Source organism: Octodon degus, unplaced genomic scaffold (assembly GCF_000260255.1).
Source record: "Octodon degus isolate 3935 unplaced genomic scaffold, OctDeg1.0 scaffold00050, whole genome shotgun sequence".
Classification (NCBI taxonomy): Eukaryota; Metazoa; Chordata; class Mammalia; order Rodentia; family Octodontidae; genus Octodon; species Octodon degus.
The window spans coordinates 7,941,649-7,955,916 of NW_004524626.1; the positions used below are offsets into that span (position 1 = coordinate 7,941,649).

The 14,268-nt window shown below is 59.6% G+C and overlaps 1 protein-coding gene across 8 annotated transcripts in view; it reads left to right on the top strand.

The window, feature by feature from the left end:
• Nfic (nuclear factor I C) overlaps window positions 1-12,259 on the top strand; it is a 50,420-nt gene extending 38,161 nt beyond the window's left edge. For 4 of the 8 annotated variants that reach the window (XM_023716858.1, XM_023716855.1, XM_004632729.2 and 1 more), the window contains 5 exons: window positions 2,571-2,696; window positions 4,139-4,323; window positions 5,250-5,388; window positions 7,064-7,149; window positions 10,056-12,259. In XM_023716858.1, the coding sequence (XP_023572626.1) occupies window positions 2,571-2,696; window positions 4,139-4,323; window positions 5,250-5,388; window positions 7,064-7,149; window positions 10,056-10,073 (554 nt within the window). In that variant the 3' untranslated portion in view covers window positions 10,074-12,259. The remainder of the gene's footprint in view (window positions 1-2,570; window positions 2,697-4,138; window positions 4,324-5,249; window positions 5,389-7,063; window positions 7,150-10,055) is intronic. The other 4 variants (XM_023716859.1, XM_023716861.1, XM_023716860.1 and 1 more) reach the window with 2 other exon arrangements.
• Window positions 12,260-14,268: the final 2,009 nt, after the last annotated feature.

The window sequence follows — 14,268 nt, forward strand, 5'->3', positions numbered from 1 at the left end:
GGCCACAGGTGTAGGGGATTGACCTGTTTGGGGCAAGGGAGATGGCTCAGTAGGATAAGCGCTTGACTGACAAACGCAAGGATCTGAGTTCAATCCCCGGTTCCGAAAAAAAAAAAAAAAAACAACATCCCCATCACAGAAAACTGCTCTCTAGTGGGCTGGCCACTGGGTTTTGGAAACGGGTGTGCAAAATGCCTATGCCATGGGGCTGGCGCCCCGTAATTGTAGAAGTACTGCCCTAGGTAGTCCTTTATCCTGCGGCATCCTAGCTGGGATTCCCACAGCCACCTACCTAGGGGCATAGCCCAGTCCCTGCGTTTGCCTGGTGACCCCACTATACCCTCCCTGAATCTTAATTTCCTCACCTACGAATTGGAGAAATTCGTCCCTGAAGTACTCCCCTAATAAGCTCATGTGGGAATTATGTAGGATTTTTGAGACGTATAGCTTAAAGGCCAACACGTTCTTTCCCATTATGGGTACATGTCCAGGGGTTAGCAGCCCTGGGAAGTATGGTATGAGGGCTTGAGGCGCCTGCCTTACGTTCTGCCAGATACGTACTTTATTCCCACCTCATGGCCCAACATGATTGCCATCATGTCTACACTTCATCCAGCCAAAAGAAAATGGGTTGGGAGAAGGAAGGTGTCAAGTATCCCCTTCTTCCTTTCAAGATTATTCTCAGAAGTGGCATTTGCCTCCTCTGTTTGTCTCTGTGCCCAGGAGCTGGTAGCGTAGTCGGCTCTGATGGATGCTGGGGGAATGTTGTCTTACTCTATGCTGTCAGTGGCTGTCTCAAAAGCAAGGATTCTGCCACTAAGTAGATACTAGGTGACGGTTTCTGCCCCATCATTAATGGGCATCTAAAGAGCACCTCAGTTTGCAAAGGGGAACCCCAAGGCTCAGAGAGGTGACATTGCCCCCTCCTGGCCATCCCTGCATAGCAGGTGTCCTTGCTGAGACACAGGTGGCCTGTCCCCAGGAGTCCCCTCCACCACCTCACCCTTGCTGAGGCCACTCGGCAGAGGATAGATGGCGGAAGGTGCCGAGGTCTCACAGCAAATGGCTGAGCCTTGAGGTCTGGGGCTTCCCCTTTCTGCCCCTATATCTGTCCCCACTGGCATGGCCAGGGTCACCAGCTCACTGTGCAAGGGTCAGCGGAGTCATCCTGTATGAGGTTGAGGAACAGGCTTGAGAGGAGAAATGTGGCACCCACGCTACACACAGGTTCCCAGAGGCCTGGAGGTCCCTGAGGCTGCACCAGGTGGCCGAAGGGGTGCTGAGGCTGAGGGCCCAGCCAGGGCGGCCACTGCGGCAGGGCGTTCTCTGGGCTGCCAGGAGCAGACCCAGGGCCGAGTCAGGAGGAGCCGACTAATCAGCTTAGTGGCTGTAATGAGCGGCTAATTGGGGGCTGTCTAGACAGGAAGCCAGGGTAGGGGAGAAGGGAGAGGGAGGCGGAAGCAGCGGGGCGCCCCACAGGACACTGGGCCATGTCTGGGGACATCAGTGGTTATCACACCAGGGGAGCTCCTGCCCTTCAGCCTGCAGAGGCCAGGGCCACAGCTCAGCATCCTGGAGTGCCCAGAATGCCCCAGTGGATGACACCCCCAGACTCCAAGACCCAAGGGAGAACCTTTAAGAATTTCAGACAAGTAGAGAAAAATTCAGTTGCCATAGTTGAAAACCAATGTTAAAAATCATTTTGGTCTTGGGTGCTGGGGGGCAGGCAGGCATGCAGGTGTCCCCAGGCCTTGTGTGCCCCACCCTAGGATGTTGAGCTCGGTGGGAAGCATGGGCTGCACCCTGGCCACCGCTGGGCACTGTGCCATGCCAGCTTCTGTGGGTCCCAAGATGCCCACTTCACAGATGGGCCCACGGAGATACTGAGGGCCTGCAGTGTCACTGCACCCAGGCAGCCCCCAGCCGCCCCTGCCTCAGGGCCCCCAGCTGGGTTCTGGATTAACTTTCAAGGGAGGAGGTGAAGATGCTCGGGGACCCCAAATCTTCTGTGCCAGCCCCAGTCACTACAACCTGGTTGCAGCAGAACCCCCTGGGAAATGCCAGTGCCCCAGCATCTGGCAGCATGGGTGTCACTGACAGGGTGACAGCTGGCAGTCCTGGGTCACTGTGCCCAGCGCACGTTCCTGTACTGCACCAGATAGGAGTGGGGCAATGTGCCCACCTGCGTCTCTTGGGCACCTTTTCATTCATTTGTTCTCTGGGTCCAGGCCTCTTCAGGGGCAGCGGGGCAGGTAGGGAGGCTCCCATGGGCACAGCAAGCCACGCTGGAATCATGGGGTGAGGGTGCGGTGGACCAGGCCCTGAGCTCACCGGCTTCCCCTGGGACATGCAGGGGCCCCTGTCAGTAACCAATTACCCGGCCCAGGGCCGTACCACATCCTCTGCAGGCCTCAGTTTGCTCTTTTGTGAAATGGGCTCCCTGCCCACCTGTGGGCTCTGGGGCTGTGGGAGGCAGAATGGCCTCACCAGCATGTTGGTGCTGACTCTCAAGGTGGCCCTGGGGACCCTGGGAACACGGCTGCCTGTGACTCCCTTGTGCCCTCCCCTAGGTATGTCCTCCCCGGTGAAGAAGACAGAGATGGACAAGTCCCCGTTCAACAGCCCATCCCCCCAGGACTCACCCCGCCTCTCCAGCTTCACCCAGCACCACCGGCCTGTCATCGCCGTGCACAGCGGTGAGGGTCATGCCCCTTCCGTCTCGTGACCGGGGAGGTCCCCCTGGGCATGTGGCTGAGAGCCCAAGCACTGCCACCTCTGCAGGACGGACACAAGGTCTCTGTAGGTTCAGGAGGATGAAGAGACTCTAGCAGCACCGGGTCACCATGCACCTGGCCCTCCATTTCTTCTTCTGCCAGCAGGGCTGCTAAGGGTCCCAGGAGTCTTGGGCCTCCCGTGGGGGCGGTTCTTCTTTAGGTACTTCATTGGTACTTAGTACTTTTACAAGCTGTGCCTCCACATCTAATTCCAGAACATCCCATCACTCAAAAAGGAAGCCCTTGGGGCCAGGGAGATGGCTCAGTGGAATAAGCGCTTCCCTGGCAAGCGCAAGGGCCTGAGTTCAATTCCCAGTTTCGCAAAAAAAAAAAAAAAATAAGGAAGCTCTGTCTGTCTCATGAGCAGTCACCTGTCCCCACGCTGGGTCCACTTCCTGTCTCTGGATTCGGCTGTCCTGGGCATTTCCTGTCTATGAAGCCCACACTGTGTCCTCTCACTGAACACAGTGTCCTTGCGGTCTGCCCACACTGCAGCCAGTGTCAGGCCTTTTTCCTGGCTGAGTAATATTCTATGGTGGCATTGGTTTTCCTTTTCCTGACCAGTTCAGCAGCCGTCACAATATTTACTCTGCAGTGTGCATGCCCTGCCTCCTCTGTCCCTGGCCTCTGACCACAGTACATATTTTTGGCTTTGAACTGTTAACCAATCTACCCTCTGTGCAGAAGTAGCCAGAGGTTACACACACAGGTGTCAGGCTGTGTGCCAATAAAACTTTATTGAACAACCAGCCAAAGTCCTCATTTGCCAACTCCCACCTCTGAGACAGGCTGTTGATTCTCACTGTTCCCGTGCCTGTCTCCTCCTAAAGGAGAACCACCCCCATGGGAGGCCCAAGACTCCTGGAACCTGGCTAGCTCCCTGCCTGGGACATTTATCAGCCCTGCTCACAGAAGAAGAAATGGAAGACCGGGATACTAGAGCCAGATTCACTGGCTTTGGACTGTTAACCAAGCCCTGGGTCTGCCACCCACTTGCTGTGGCCTCTGCCAGGTGACATATCTTTTGTGGGCTGCCTTGTCTTTCTCTGTTAAAAAAAAAAAGAGTGCCAGGCATGGTGGCACATGCTGGTAATCCCAGCACTCAGGAGGCTAAAGCAGGAAGATCACAAGTTTGAGCCCAGCTTGAGCAGCTTAGCACCTTGGTGAGACCTTGTCCCAAACTTTAAAAAGGGCCAGGGTTGTAGCACAGGGTGAGGACCTTGGGTTCCACCCCCAGGGCTGCAGAAATTTAAAGGATGGGAGTGAAGTGAGAGCGCCCAGGTGGCCGTGACTGATGCAGGCGTGAACCCAGCTGTGGGGCCTCAGGGCCCCCCAGTGACAACTGCCTTCCACCCTCTTTGCAGGAATCGCCCGGAGCCCCCACCCATCCTCAGCCCTCCACTTCCCTACAACCTCCATCCTGCCCCAGACGGCCTCCACCTACTTCCCGCACACGGCCATCCGCTACCCTCCCCACCTCAACCCCCAGGACCCGCTCAAAGATCTTGTCTCGCTCGCCTGCGACCCAGCCAGCCAGCAGCCTGGACCGGTGAGTGAACAGATGGGGCTCAGGCCTTTCGGTGGCCCCAGGAAACCCTGGGGACCGCTGTGCGTCGTTCAGCCATGCTGAAATGCAGGACATCTACTGGAGCTGGGTTTTTGAGTTCAGGTCTGGAGTTCGCTGGTTTGGAGCAGGGGATTTTAAACTTCGCCAGATGTTGGGCTTGATGGCATATAGGGTACAGCAGGGCCCTGCCAGCCCCCCCATGGACCTCATATAGTCCAGTGGTGCAGAACACAAGCTTCATGGGACAGTAGGGACTGGCCAAGAAGAGCAGCCATGCTGGGTATGACACCCACCTGTCCTGCCAGTGCTCTGGGAGGCTGAGGCAGGAGGATTGCAAGTGCAAGCCCAACTCGGGCCACTTGTAACTTCTCAAGGCCCTGTCTCAAAAAACTTAAAAGAGGGTTGGGATGGAGCTCAGGTGAAAGCCCTGGGTTCAGTTCCCCAGTACTGAAAAAGGAAAGGGGACAAGGAGGCAGGCAGACAGAAAGGAGAAACGCAGCTAGGCTCAGGCCAAGCCTGGTGAGCCCAGCTTTCCTGAAGAGTCTTTTGGGGGAAAAAAAAAGACTTTGGTATTCAAAGATCTTTTGAACTTGAAACACTGGCCAAGGTCACTCACGGCCAACTGTCCTCGGAGCTCCTTAGGAAGACACCTCGTGTTGTGGCTTGGTACAAGGTGACATCGCTTAGGAGAAAAGCAGGTCCGTGCGCAGGTGGCTTAAGGAGAGGTATGTGTGACCCCAGCAGTGCCGGCGGTCTCAGCAACACGGGCGAGGTCATCCGCAGGCACTGCCACCAGGCCAGTCTCGGGCCTCAGGCCACGTGCACAGAGCTCGGGACGTCGGTGCCAGCATCCTGAGGTGGAGGGGCCGCCCACCCCCTTAACCACATGTCTCTCTGTCCCCCCTCAGTTAAACGGAAGTGGCCAGCTCAAAATGTCCAGTTACTGCGTCCCCACCTCGATGCTGGCCCCTCCGCCCCTGGCGCTGTCCCCGGCTACCAAACCCACTGCCACCTCCCAGCGACGAGCCACACCGCAGATCTCGCCCAGTAAGCACGCGGGAGCCAGCGTGCCCCTGTCCCCGGGCCCTCCCCGCCCTGCTGCCCAGTCCTGTGGGCGCGGGTGAACTCGGGTCGAGAATATCGGGGATCCACGGGGCCAGGGAGCCTCGGGATGGCAGGCCCACACTGCAGCCAGGGTGCCAGTGCTGAGCTGTCCCCTGCCCCACGCTGTCCTGGGTCTCTAGAAGCCCCCCTCCGGCATGAGCACCTGGCCCAGCGCACCTGATGCCCCAGCATTCTGGGGCCCAGAGGCAAGGGCTTGGCAAGTGCCTACCGGGCAGCTTAGTGACTTAGGCAGACTCTGCTGCAAATTTTTCAAAAAGGGCTGGGCGTGCAGTAACTCAGTGTGAAAACCCCCAGCACTGTGAAACAGAAGCACCCAGGTCTCCAGCAGGCTGTCCAGGAGCCCACCCTGGTCCCCAGAAAGCTTTTGTCTCTGACAAATGAGACCTTGGTGACATTTTAAAACAGTGGTATTTCCCATACGAACTACTTAGTTTTAGATTCCTGGGGAGGAAAACAGGTCTCACAGAGCCCTGTTCCTTTAGAGCACCTGAGCTGGGCCACGCTGCAGGTGACACCACGTATGCCGTTGGTGTCAGCTCCCAACTCCCCCTTTGGACTGCGGAGGCTCCAGGGATTCAGGTTCTGGGCTCTGTCCTGGGGGTTAGAGGGTCCTGTCCCCTCCTCTGGCTGCCCCCGCCCAGCCTGCAGGGTAGCTCTGCAGCATGGCTCTCCCTGAACCCCAGAATTCCCCAAAGCGGCGCTGGTCCATGCGCCTCAGGCAAACACCTTCCTTCCCTTTCTGAGGCTCAGTCTTGTGGCCTGGGCCCCTGAGTCAGCACCCGCCCAGCAGAGCCACAGGGGACCGTGGGTGGCATCACCTGGGCAGAGCGAGGCCACGTGCTGCCCCCAGCTCTCGCTGACTCTCCATGCTTATATGTCTGTAGATGGGACAGTAGGGCCTGGGGTGGAGGAGCGTGAAGGCTTGGGGTCAGTGTGGCTCCATGGGGGGCACTTGCCTGGCGCCCACGAGCCCTGGTTCTGACCTGAGCCCCATGAACAGTAAACTAAAATGATGAATTTCACCCAGCGCCGATGCAGAACATAGATCCCCAGCCCTGCCCCTACCCGGGGCTCTGGACCACAAACCCACGCTGGCCCGTGGGTGCCCACCCCGTCAGTACCCCAGCACTCTGTGGCCACCACCAGGGTCCCTGACTCTCCCAGCCCTGCATGGCCCTGGGCTCCGAGTTACTCAGTTACGGCCAAGCACGACAGGTGAGGCTGAGATGCAGGCAGTGGATGTGCAGGCCCAGCCTGCCCAGGGCTTTCCAGGAGGAAAATTAATAAATAAACGCCCTCAATAATTTAGGGCGCCCGGTGCGGGATGCAGCCCGGTCAGCAGCAGAATGCACTGAATAATTCATGGCGGGTTTTGAGTTATGAATCGTTCATTCTCTGCTTTCCCCCACCCCGCCACCTCCCTGTACCCGCCACCCCCGAGGCAGGATCCCCTGGCAAGCTCCCCAGAGAGAGGGCAGTAGGTTCGGAGGCCACAGGAGCCGGGTGCTTCGGGCTGGCTGTGTGACCCCGGGCAGTGGGTACCCTCCTGGGCCCGGCCGGCCCCCTTGCTAACGGGCTCTGGTCTCTCTCCCTGCAGCCTGCGCTCCGCCCGACACGCCCCCTGCAAACCGTTCCTTTGTGGGATTAGGACCAAGGGATCCTTCGGGCATTTATCAGGCACAGGTAGGGGCCGAGAGGCCGGCTGGCGGGCGGCGGGGGGCAGGGCAGAGGGGCCAGCATCCCCAGGCACAGCCCATGCCCAGCACTATCCTAGCGGCAGAGCTGGGGAGCACTTTGTACAGATGGGGCAATCTTGGCCCAGAGAGGGCGCGGCTCTGCCCGTGGTCACACAGCCCGCCAGCTAGGACCTTTACCCCACCCAGCTTCTGCCCCCTTCCACACCCCCATCCTTGCTAGAGCAGTGGGGCAGGTGGGGACAGTGCCTGGACAGGCGACATAACAAGAGAGGTGTGCACTAGAGGGGGGACCAGCCCACCCAGAGGCAGGCAGGCGGCTCAGAGAAAAGTGAGTTCCTAATAGCTGCCAGCACTCAACTCAGTGTTGGGAGCCCTGGTCTGTCCTGGGTCCTGGGGAGTCCCTGGCCAAAGCCAGCCTCTACCCCTCTTTTCCAAGGATCCAGCCAGGGTGGAAGCAGGAAGTGGGAGGGGAGGCGAGTGGTTACAGGGGTCCCTGGAGACCAGGGCTCCAGCCAGGCTCCGCCTCACCCTCTCAGAGCTTCTGTCTCTTCTGGCTCAGGCTCCTCCCAGGAAGCCCCCTGAACTCCCCACAGCACAGACAGAGCCCTGTGTCCCCCTCTTGTCCCCAACCAGAGGAGACTGGGAATGTCCCTGCTTCGGAAACAAAAGCTGATAAAAGGGGAAGAGGGAGCCCAGCCTCCCCCAGGGTCGGCCTCTGTAGATTCCCAGCTGCCCTCCCCAGGCAGCTAGAGCCAGGGTCACTGCTGGTGGCCAATGGAAGGGAGTTGGGGTGTCTGGGCAGGGGGCTCATTGTAGGCACAGCTGAGGGGCTTGAGTGTGGGAGCTCCCAGCTGGCACCGATGGCTCGGCTTTCCTGGGGGGCAGTAAGGAGCCATGGATGGATTTAGAATGAGGGAGTGGGATGGGAAGACCTTGCTGGGGCAGGAAGGGAGGTAGCAGATGGTGGAGGGAGAGGTCCCCACAGCGGGTGTCCAGGGAGGGGAGGACCCTGGTGGCGACAGCGTTGGGCTGCCCTCCACGCTGCCCTCCCGCAGATGGGCGGGAGAGTGAGGAGGAGGGGGGCGTGAGAGCGCAGACCCCGCGCTGTGCCGCCGATTCCAGCGCAGTCAGCACTTCCGTGAGGCTCAATGTTATTATTCCTGGCGGCCTGGCTTCCCGATCCCCTCCTCCCCACGCCCCAGCCTGCCAGCTATGCTGGCTTCCCCAGTGCCTGAGCCCCCGCAGGGCCCCCGTCCATGGCGCGCCCTGATCAGAAATCCGCTCGATGGAAGCCCCTCCTGCAGATCGATGCCCTGACTTAGACCTCTGTTCGCTGGTGCTGCCCCTCCCCCGCCTCTGGCCGGCTCCCTGGGTGATACCAGTTGCCCCCCAGGTGGGTTCCGCCCCTACCGCCCCAGTGTGGTCCTGCGCCCCCACAGTGTTCTACAGCTGCGCCCCACACAGCACACAGCGACCCCGCTACCCTCCCAGGCAGTGGAGGGTTGCAAAGCTGGGGTTCAAGCTAGTCTGGCCAGTGAAGCACTCCGGGATCCCCGAGTTCCCAGCCAGCCCCACGGTATGCCTCCTCACCCACCAGGTGGGATGAGAGTGCCCACTGCTCCCCGACCCTGGGGTGGGAGCTGGGCAGACAGCTGCCCCAGGAGTGCAGGGGAGGGAGGAAAGGCCAGGGAGGCTCCGTCCACCAGGAGGGTCACACCCAGAGCCTGTCTGGTTGCCAAGGGAAACCAGACATGAGGTAATGGCCGAGATGAACTTGAACTTGGCTGTAGGTGGGGGGCTGGGAGCACAGTGGCGCCAGCTCCAGAGAATGACCGAGCAGCCTGGATGCAGGGGGCTCAGGATGGGCACAACCAGCCTGGGCAGGTGAGGGAGTGAGGTTCCCAGGCCTGAGGGAGCTCCCCACCCCCCAGCCCCTAGACTGACTGGGTGCTCCAGGGCTGGATCCCTAAGATGCTCTGCCAGCTTCCCAGTCCTCTCTGTACATAGGATGCAGAGGAGCCGGGTTGTGCTGTTAAGTGCCTGTAGGGAGCCTCTGACTGGGTGGTTCTCCCAGACACTGCTCCAGGCGTCCTGAGGGGGATGCTGGCTGCAAACACCAGATCCTGAGCCCAGCAGACCAGAGTTCAAATCTCTCCTATGCCACTTCCATGCTGGTCACCCCATGGCAAGTTGCCCAACACCTCCGTGTCCTGTGTTCATCAGGACCAGGAGACGAGGAGGATGAGACCTGGTCTCCCTCCTGGAGGGGGCTTGTGGGGGCTGTGACCTGGGGAAGGATTGAAGCTGGCTCTGCTTACAGCACCAGGATGAGGTGGGTCCTACAAGAGGGTGAGGGGTTGGCCCGCATCCTCTTCTCCCAAAACCTTTCCCCACCCCGACTTTATATGCAGGACAAAGAGGTGCCGAGGCTGGGTTGCCGGAATCACAGAATGAAAATGCGGAACAGTGCAGTTCTGATTTCAGATATACTGAGCAGGTTTACTGTTAGTGTATTTCCAAAACTGTACCGGCATACTTGTGTCAAGCACATACGCAGACCCCTGAAGCTCCATAGAGGGTCCTGAGCCCCTGAAGTTGCGTGGGATGCACCTACTGTCAGCTCACCCTGCAGAACTGGACAGACTCGACTGCGTGGTGTGGAGAATCTGTTCTCCAAGCTGTGCAGGTTCTGCTTAGGCTGGGCGGCCTGAGTTTTAACCACAGGCTTGTCCTGAGCCAAGGCCGTGTGGCCAGAGTCACATAGCTGCTCACAGGACAGGGGAAACTGAGGTCGTAGGGCAGGAGGAGGCGGGTGGTGTGGAGATCCCTCAGTCAACGGTCCAACCTGACGCCCACCCCTCCTTTCTCTCTCCCTGTCCCCTCGGTCGCCAGTCCTGGTATCTGGGGTAGCCCAGGTCTCTGCGGGACCGCACGCCTCTCCTCCATCAGCCTGGGCATCTTGGGGCAGTGCTGCCAGCCCCCTCCCCCGGCCCATGTTTTCGGTAGAAAATCAGAGCGAGCAAAAGACCACCCTGCTGGCTCCCAGCCTGGCTGCAAAGACGGACTACACAGACCTATGCACGAGGAAGAGAAAAGGGGGAAAAAGAAAAAAAGAAAAAAAAAAAAAAAGACAAACAGAAAAAAAAAAACAAAAAAACAACCCACCCTACCCAGAAGACAAAAGGTAAAGACCGCACGGTTTCCAGCTCTAAGGACGCAATGGCCACAGAACTGGAAGACCTGGCCCCGCCACCCCTTGGGACACCACACGATAGGGGCACGGCCCAAGACTCAGCTCCTTGCCACCCGCCCGCCCGATGCCTGGGACCCCACGCTATCCGGAGACCAGGTGAGACCAGATGGATGGGGACAGCCCCCCACGGACGGTGTTTGCCAAAGGGGGAGGCAGGTGCTGGCTGGCAGGTCCCACGGACAGCGAGGACACAGGCCTCAGGCCACAGAGACCTCGAGTTGGGCAGGACGGGCAGCAAAGGGCAGCAAAGATAAATTGTTGGGACCCGGTGCCGTCCTCAACAAAAAAGGACCCAGCCTTGCAGGTACTTTGGGACACCAGGTGTAGGGGTCCTGCAGTCTTACCGAAGGACTCGCTCTTGCTCTCTCCAGCGCTGGGGACCCCAATGGGGGGGGGCCTTCTGCTGCCCACCCCCTTTGGGAGGAGATGTCTATGCAATTTGACCCCCAGCCCCATCCCGGCATCGGCATCGAGGCTACCCTGCCGCCCCTCCCCACCTCCCCCCCTGGTTGCACACTCTCCGCAATGCACTTTCCGAGGAGGGGGGGCGCTGTCTGGGAGGTGGGGTGCCGACTGGACTGGCAGGTGACAGCAAGTGGTTTAAGTGCCTGATTCCCCTCTGCCCGCCCCCCTCCCTCGGTCCAGTTGGGACCTAAGCGGCTGCGAGGACATCCTCATGCCCCCTTCCGCCACCCCACCTCCGAGCCCCCTCCAAGCTAGAGAGAAGGGACCCCTCCCCCAGGGGGCAGTGCTGGGGGCAGGTTCCGGGGGCGTCCCCTCCTTTGCCTCCCCCGTCCCCCGCCAGTGCCTTACATCCTGGAGAGAAGCCCCCTCCCTGTGCCTCCCGCTGTCTGGGGGGGGGGGCGCTGTTTGCACTTTCATCCCCCAAGTGGGGCACGGTGGAAGGGGCTGTGTCATAGCCAGGCCCCCCAGATGGGGAGGAGGCCAGTCCAAGGCAGGGCCCACTCGGACCCTGTACAGGGCTCCTGGGGGTTGGCCAGCGGGGGAGCTGCCCATCTGCTAAAGGTTTTCCGTTGAGCCGCTCCAAAAACACTAAGCTGGAGGTGCCGGGTGCCCCCTGACCCCGGCTCCGCCCCAGCCCCATCTGCACCCATCGCCCCAGGGATGAACATTTTTGGGAGCAGGTGCCAGGAAGGGAGGTCTGTGTGTCAGACACGGGACCTCTGCCCGGCCCACCCAGCCCAGCCTCCACTGACCTCCATTATGCCTGGCGCTAGGGAATAACCCCCCACAATCCCCCATCCAAGGCCAAAGCCATTGACCAGGGCAGGGGGCCCCATCTCATCCGCCCCAGCCCGCCCTCCCGTCCGTCCTGTGCCCCAGACTCTCCTCCCAAACCAGCCGCAGGGCCTCGGCACACCCAGTCGGCCAGAAAACAGAAGGACCCAGACCCCGCCGGTCCCCTTCCTGCCCCTGTGACCCAATGGAGTCTGCAACCCTTGGTCCGTCTGTCTGTCCATCCGTCCGTCCTCAGGGCTCTCCACCAGGCGGCCCTGGGAGAGCAAAGGGCGGACCATGTCCTGTCCGGGAGGCGGGGGTACTGAAGGTTGTGCTGACTCCTGGGCATCTGGCAGCTTCTCAGCCAGGGCGGGGGGAGGCGGAGGGGGGCCGCCCCCGGGGTGCACCTGGCAGCCCCCCAGCCGGGCCCCACCGCGGGGTCAGGGCGCAATGAGAACCAACTCTTTACCTAACTTTGCATGGTGCTTAGGGCCCGGCGACCCGGCTCCTGCCCCAGCCTCCACAGCTGGTGGCCTGCATGGCAGATTATACCTGGCTCTACTCCCTCCTGCCGCCCCTCCCGCCCCCTCCTCTTAAAAAAAAATACAAAAAAAATTCCTTTAAGAAAATTTCCATTTTTTTCCTAATTTGCACGAAATTTTCTACCACATGACGTGCCTTGCCTTGGAGAATAAGTATTATTACCTTTAAACAATATCCGCACAGTTGCATGAAATGCACGTGTAGTTAAGCAAAAGAAAGAAAACAATGACGTAAAAAATAAAAATCGAAAAGGGATGTATTTCTATTTGTAAGAAAAAAAATAAATAAATAAGAAAATGAAATTTTTTAAAAAACATGAAAACTGCTATGAAGTAAGCCACAAAACAATCCCTGCCCCTGCGGTTGGCCCCCCTCGCCCATCGTGGCCCTGGCTCTGCCTGCGTGGGGCGTGGCCGTTCCCTGGTGCTCATCGCCGCTATCCCCAGCCCCAGCTCTGGGACCCCGGGATCAGGCCTGGGGGCAAGCCCTGGCCCTGGGTCGGTGAGGCTTTCTGATGTCCCTGGGCCCAGGGCACCCCTAGATGCCACGCAGAGACCCCAGGTGGTCCCCCACCTTGGGGCGGCCACTCTGCCCGCAGCCAGAGCTCCGAACCCCCAAGCAGGCTGGCGGGGTCAAACGTGTGCCCCGCCCCCACAGCACCCCCTTCGTACCTCCCTGTGCACCCCATCCTCACCAGAGGACCTGACTTCTCCCCATCCATCACTGGAGACCAGCCTGGGGGCCCCCTTGCCCCCCACTCCCGTACTTGTCTTCCAGCTATGAAAAACAAAATCCCCATATATGCAATATATGTCTGTCTGAGCTTGGTCACCGTGTCGTGGGCTTCTGTCCAGGTGGCCAGCCAGCCCGGCTGTTGTCTTTGTTTGCAGTTTTTCTTGTTCTTTTTTTTCTTCCTTTCTTTAGTTCCAACTTCCTTAGCTTTGATCTTGACCAAAGCTTAGACAATAGCTGGGTGTCAGTGGGGTGCCGCCCCCACAGTGCGCACGCAAGGCCCCTGGATGCATAGCAGGCCCTGGTGTCACAGTCATAGCTCAGCTCGGGTCTGCTTCCCACAAGTCACCTCTGTGTGCCCCGTGCCCGGGGGGGACTTCCTTGGACTGGAGAGCAGGTCTGTGCCTGGCAGCCTCTTAATGCTGGCTGCTTGGACCCCTCTCGCATTCTCTCGGAAAGTTTCATTTCCAGGTCCCAGCTGCAGGACAAAAACTCCAGAAACCCAGGCCCACGTGCAGCCCAGGTTTGGGGCAGGGTGGCGCCACCTCCGGGGTAGGGGCAGAAGACTGGTTTCTTTCTTTTCTGTGTGTGAAACTGACATCCTTTCAAACGTGTTTCTCCCAAGCCCACCAGCGCCCACCCACCTCCCACCCCAGGGGGAAGCTGCACGAAGGGTCACACCCATGCCATGTCCCCAGCCACCTCAGGCCCAGAAAGATGCAGATAGATGCAGATCAGCAGGACCCTATCCCCATGTGGGGACAGCTGTACTTGGCTGGGAAGAGGGGCTCCCGGGGTCCTGCATCAGGGCCTGGAGCCAGGCTGAGCCCAGATTCCAAAGGCAGCTGAGAGAAGGAGCAGGCCCAGGGGGTCACTTAGCCTCCTCAGGGCTCCCCAAGCAGACACCACCAGACCCCATCTGCCCTGCATCCTGCTTCCCACCCTGTGTTCCACAGTGTCCCCCGCAAGACAGGGTCCTGGGGTCACTAGCCACTGAAGGACACCCAGGCCACTCACAGACAGTGGGTGCTGCCCCATGGTGCTTGACTGCCTGGGACAGTGCCGTGCTCCGTGAACTTTCACGCCCAGAACCACGCAGTTCCTCGTGGCGCAGGTGACAGTGGTCATCCTCTGCCTTGGCCCATCCGCTCTCACTCTGCTTCCATGGAGTGGTTGGGGGTCAGGCCACTCCTTTACTGGCTTCCTCCCCCTCTGTCCTCTGAATGTCTCCCCACAGGTACCCCCTCCATACCTCCCTGAGGGTTGGGGGGTCAGACCAGCACCCAGGGAGTCCCCAGGGGAGTAGGGGGCAGAATCAAAACCACGCAGCGGAACTTG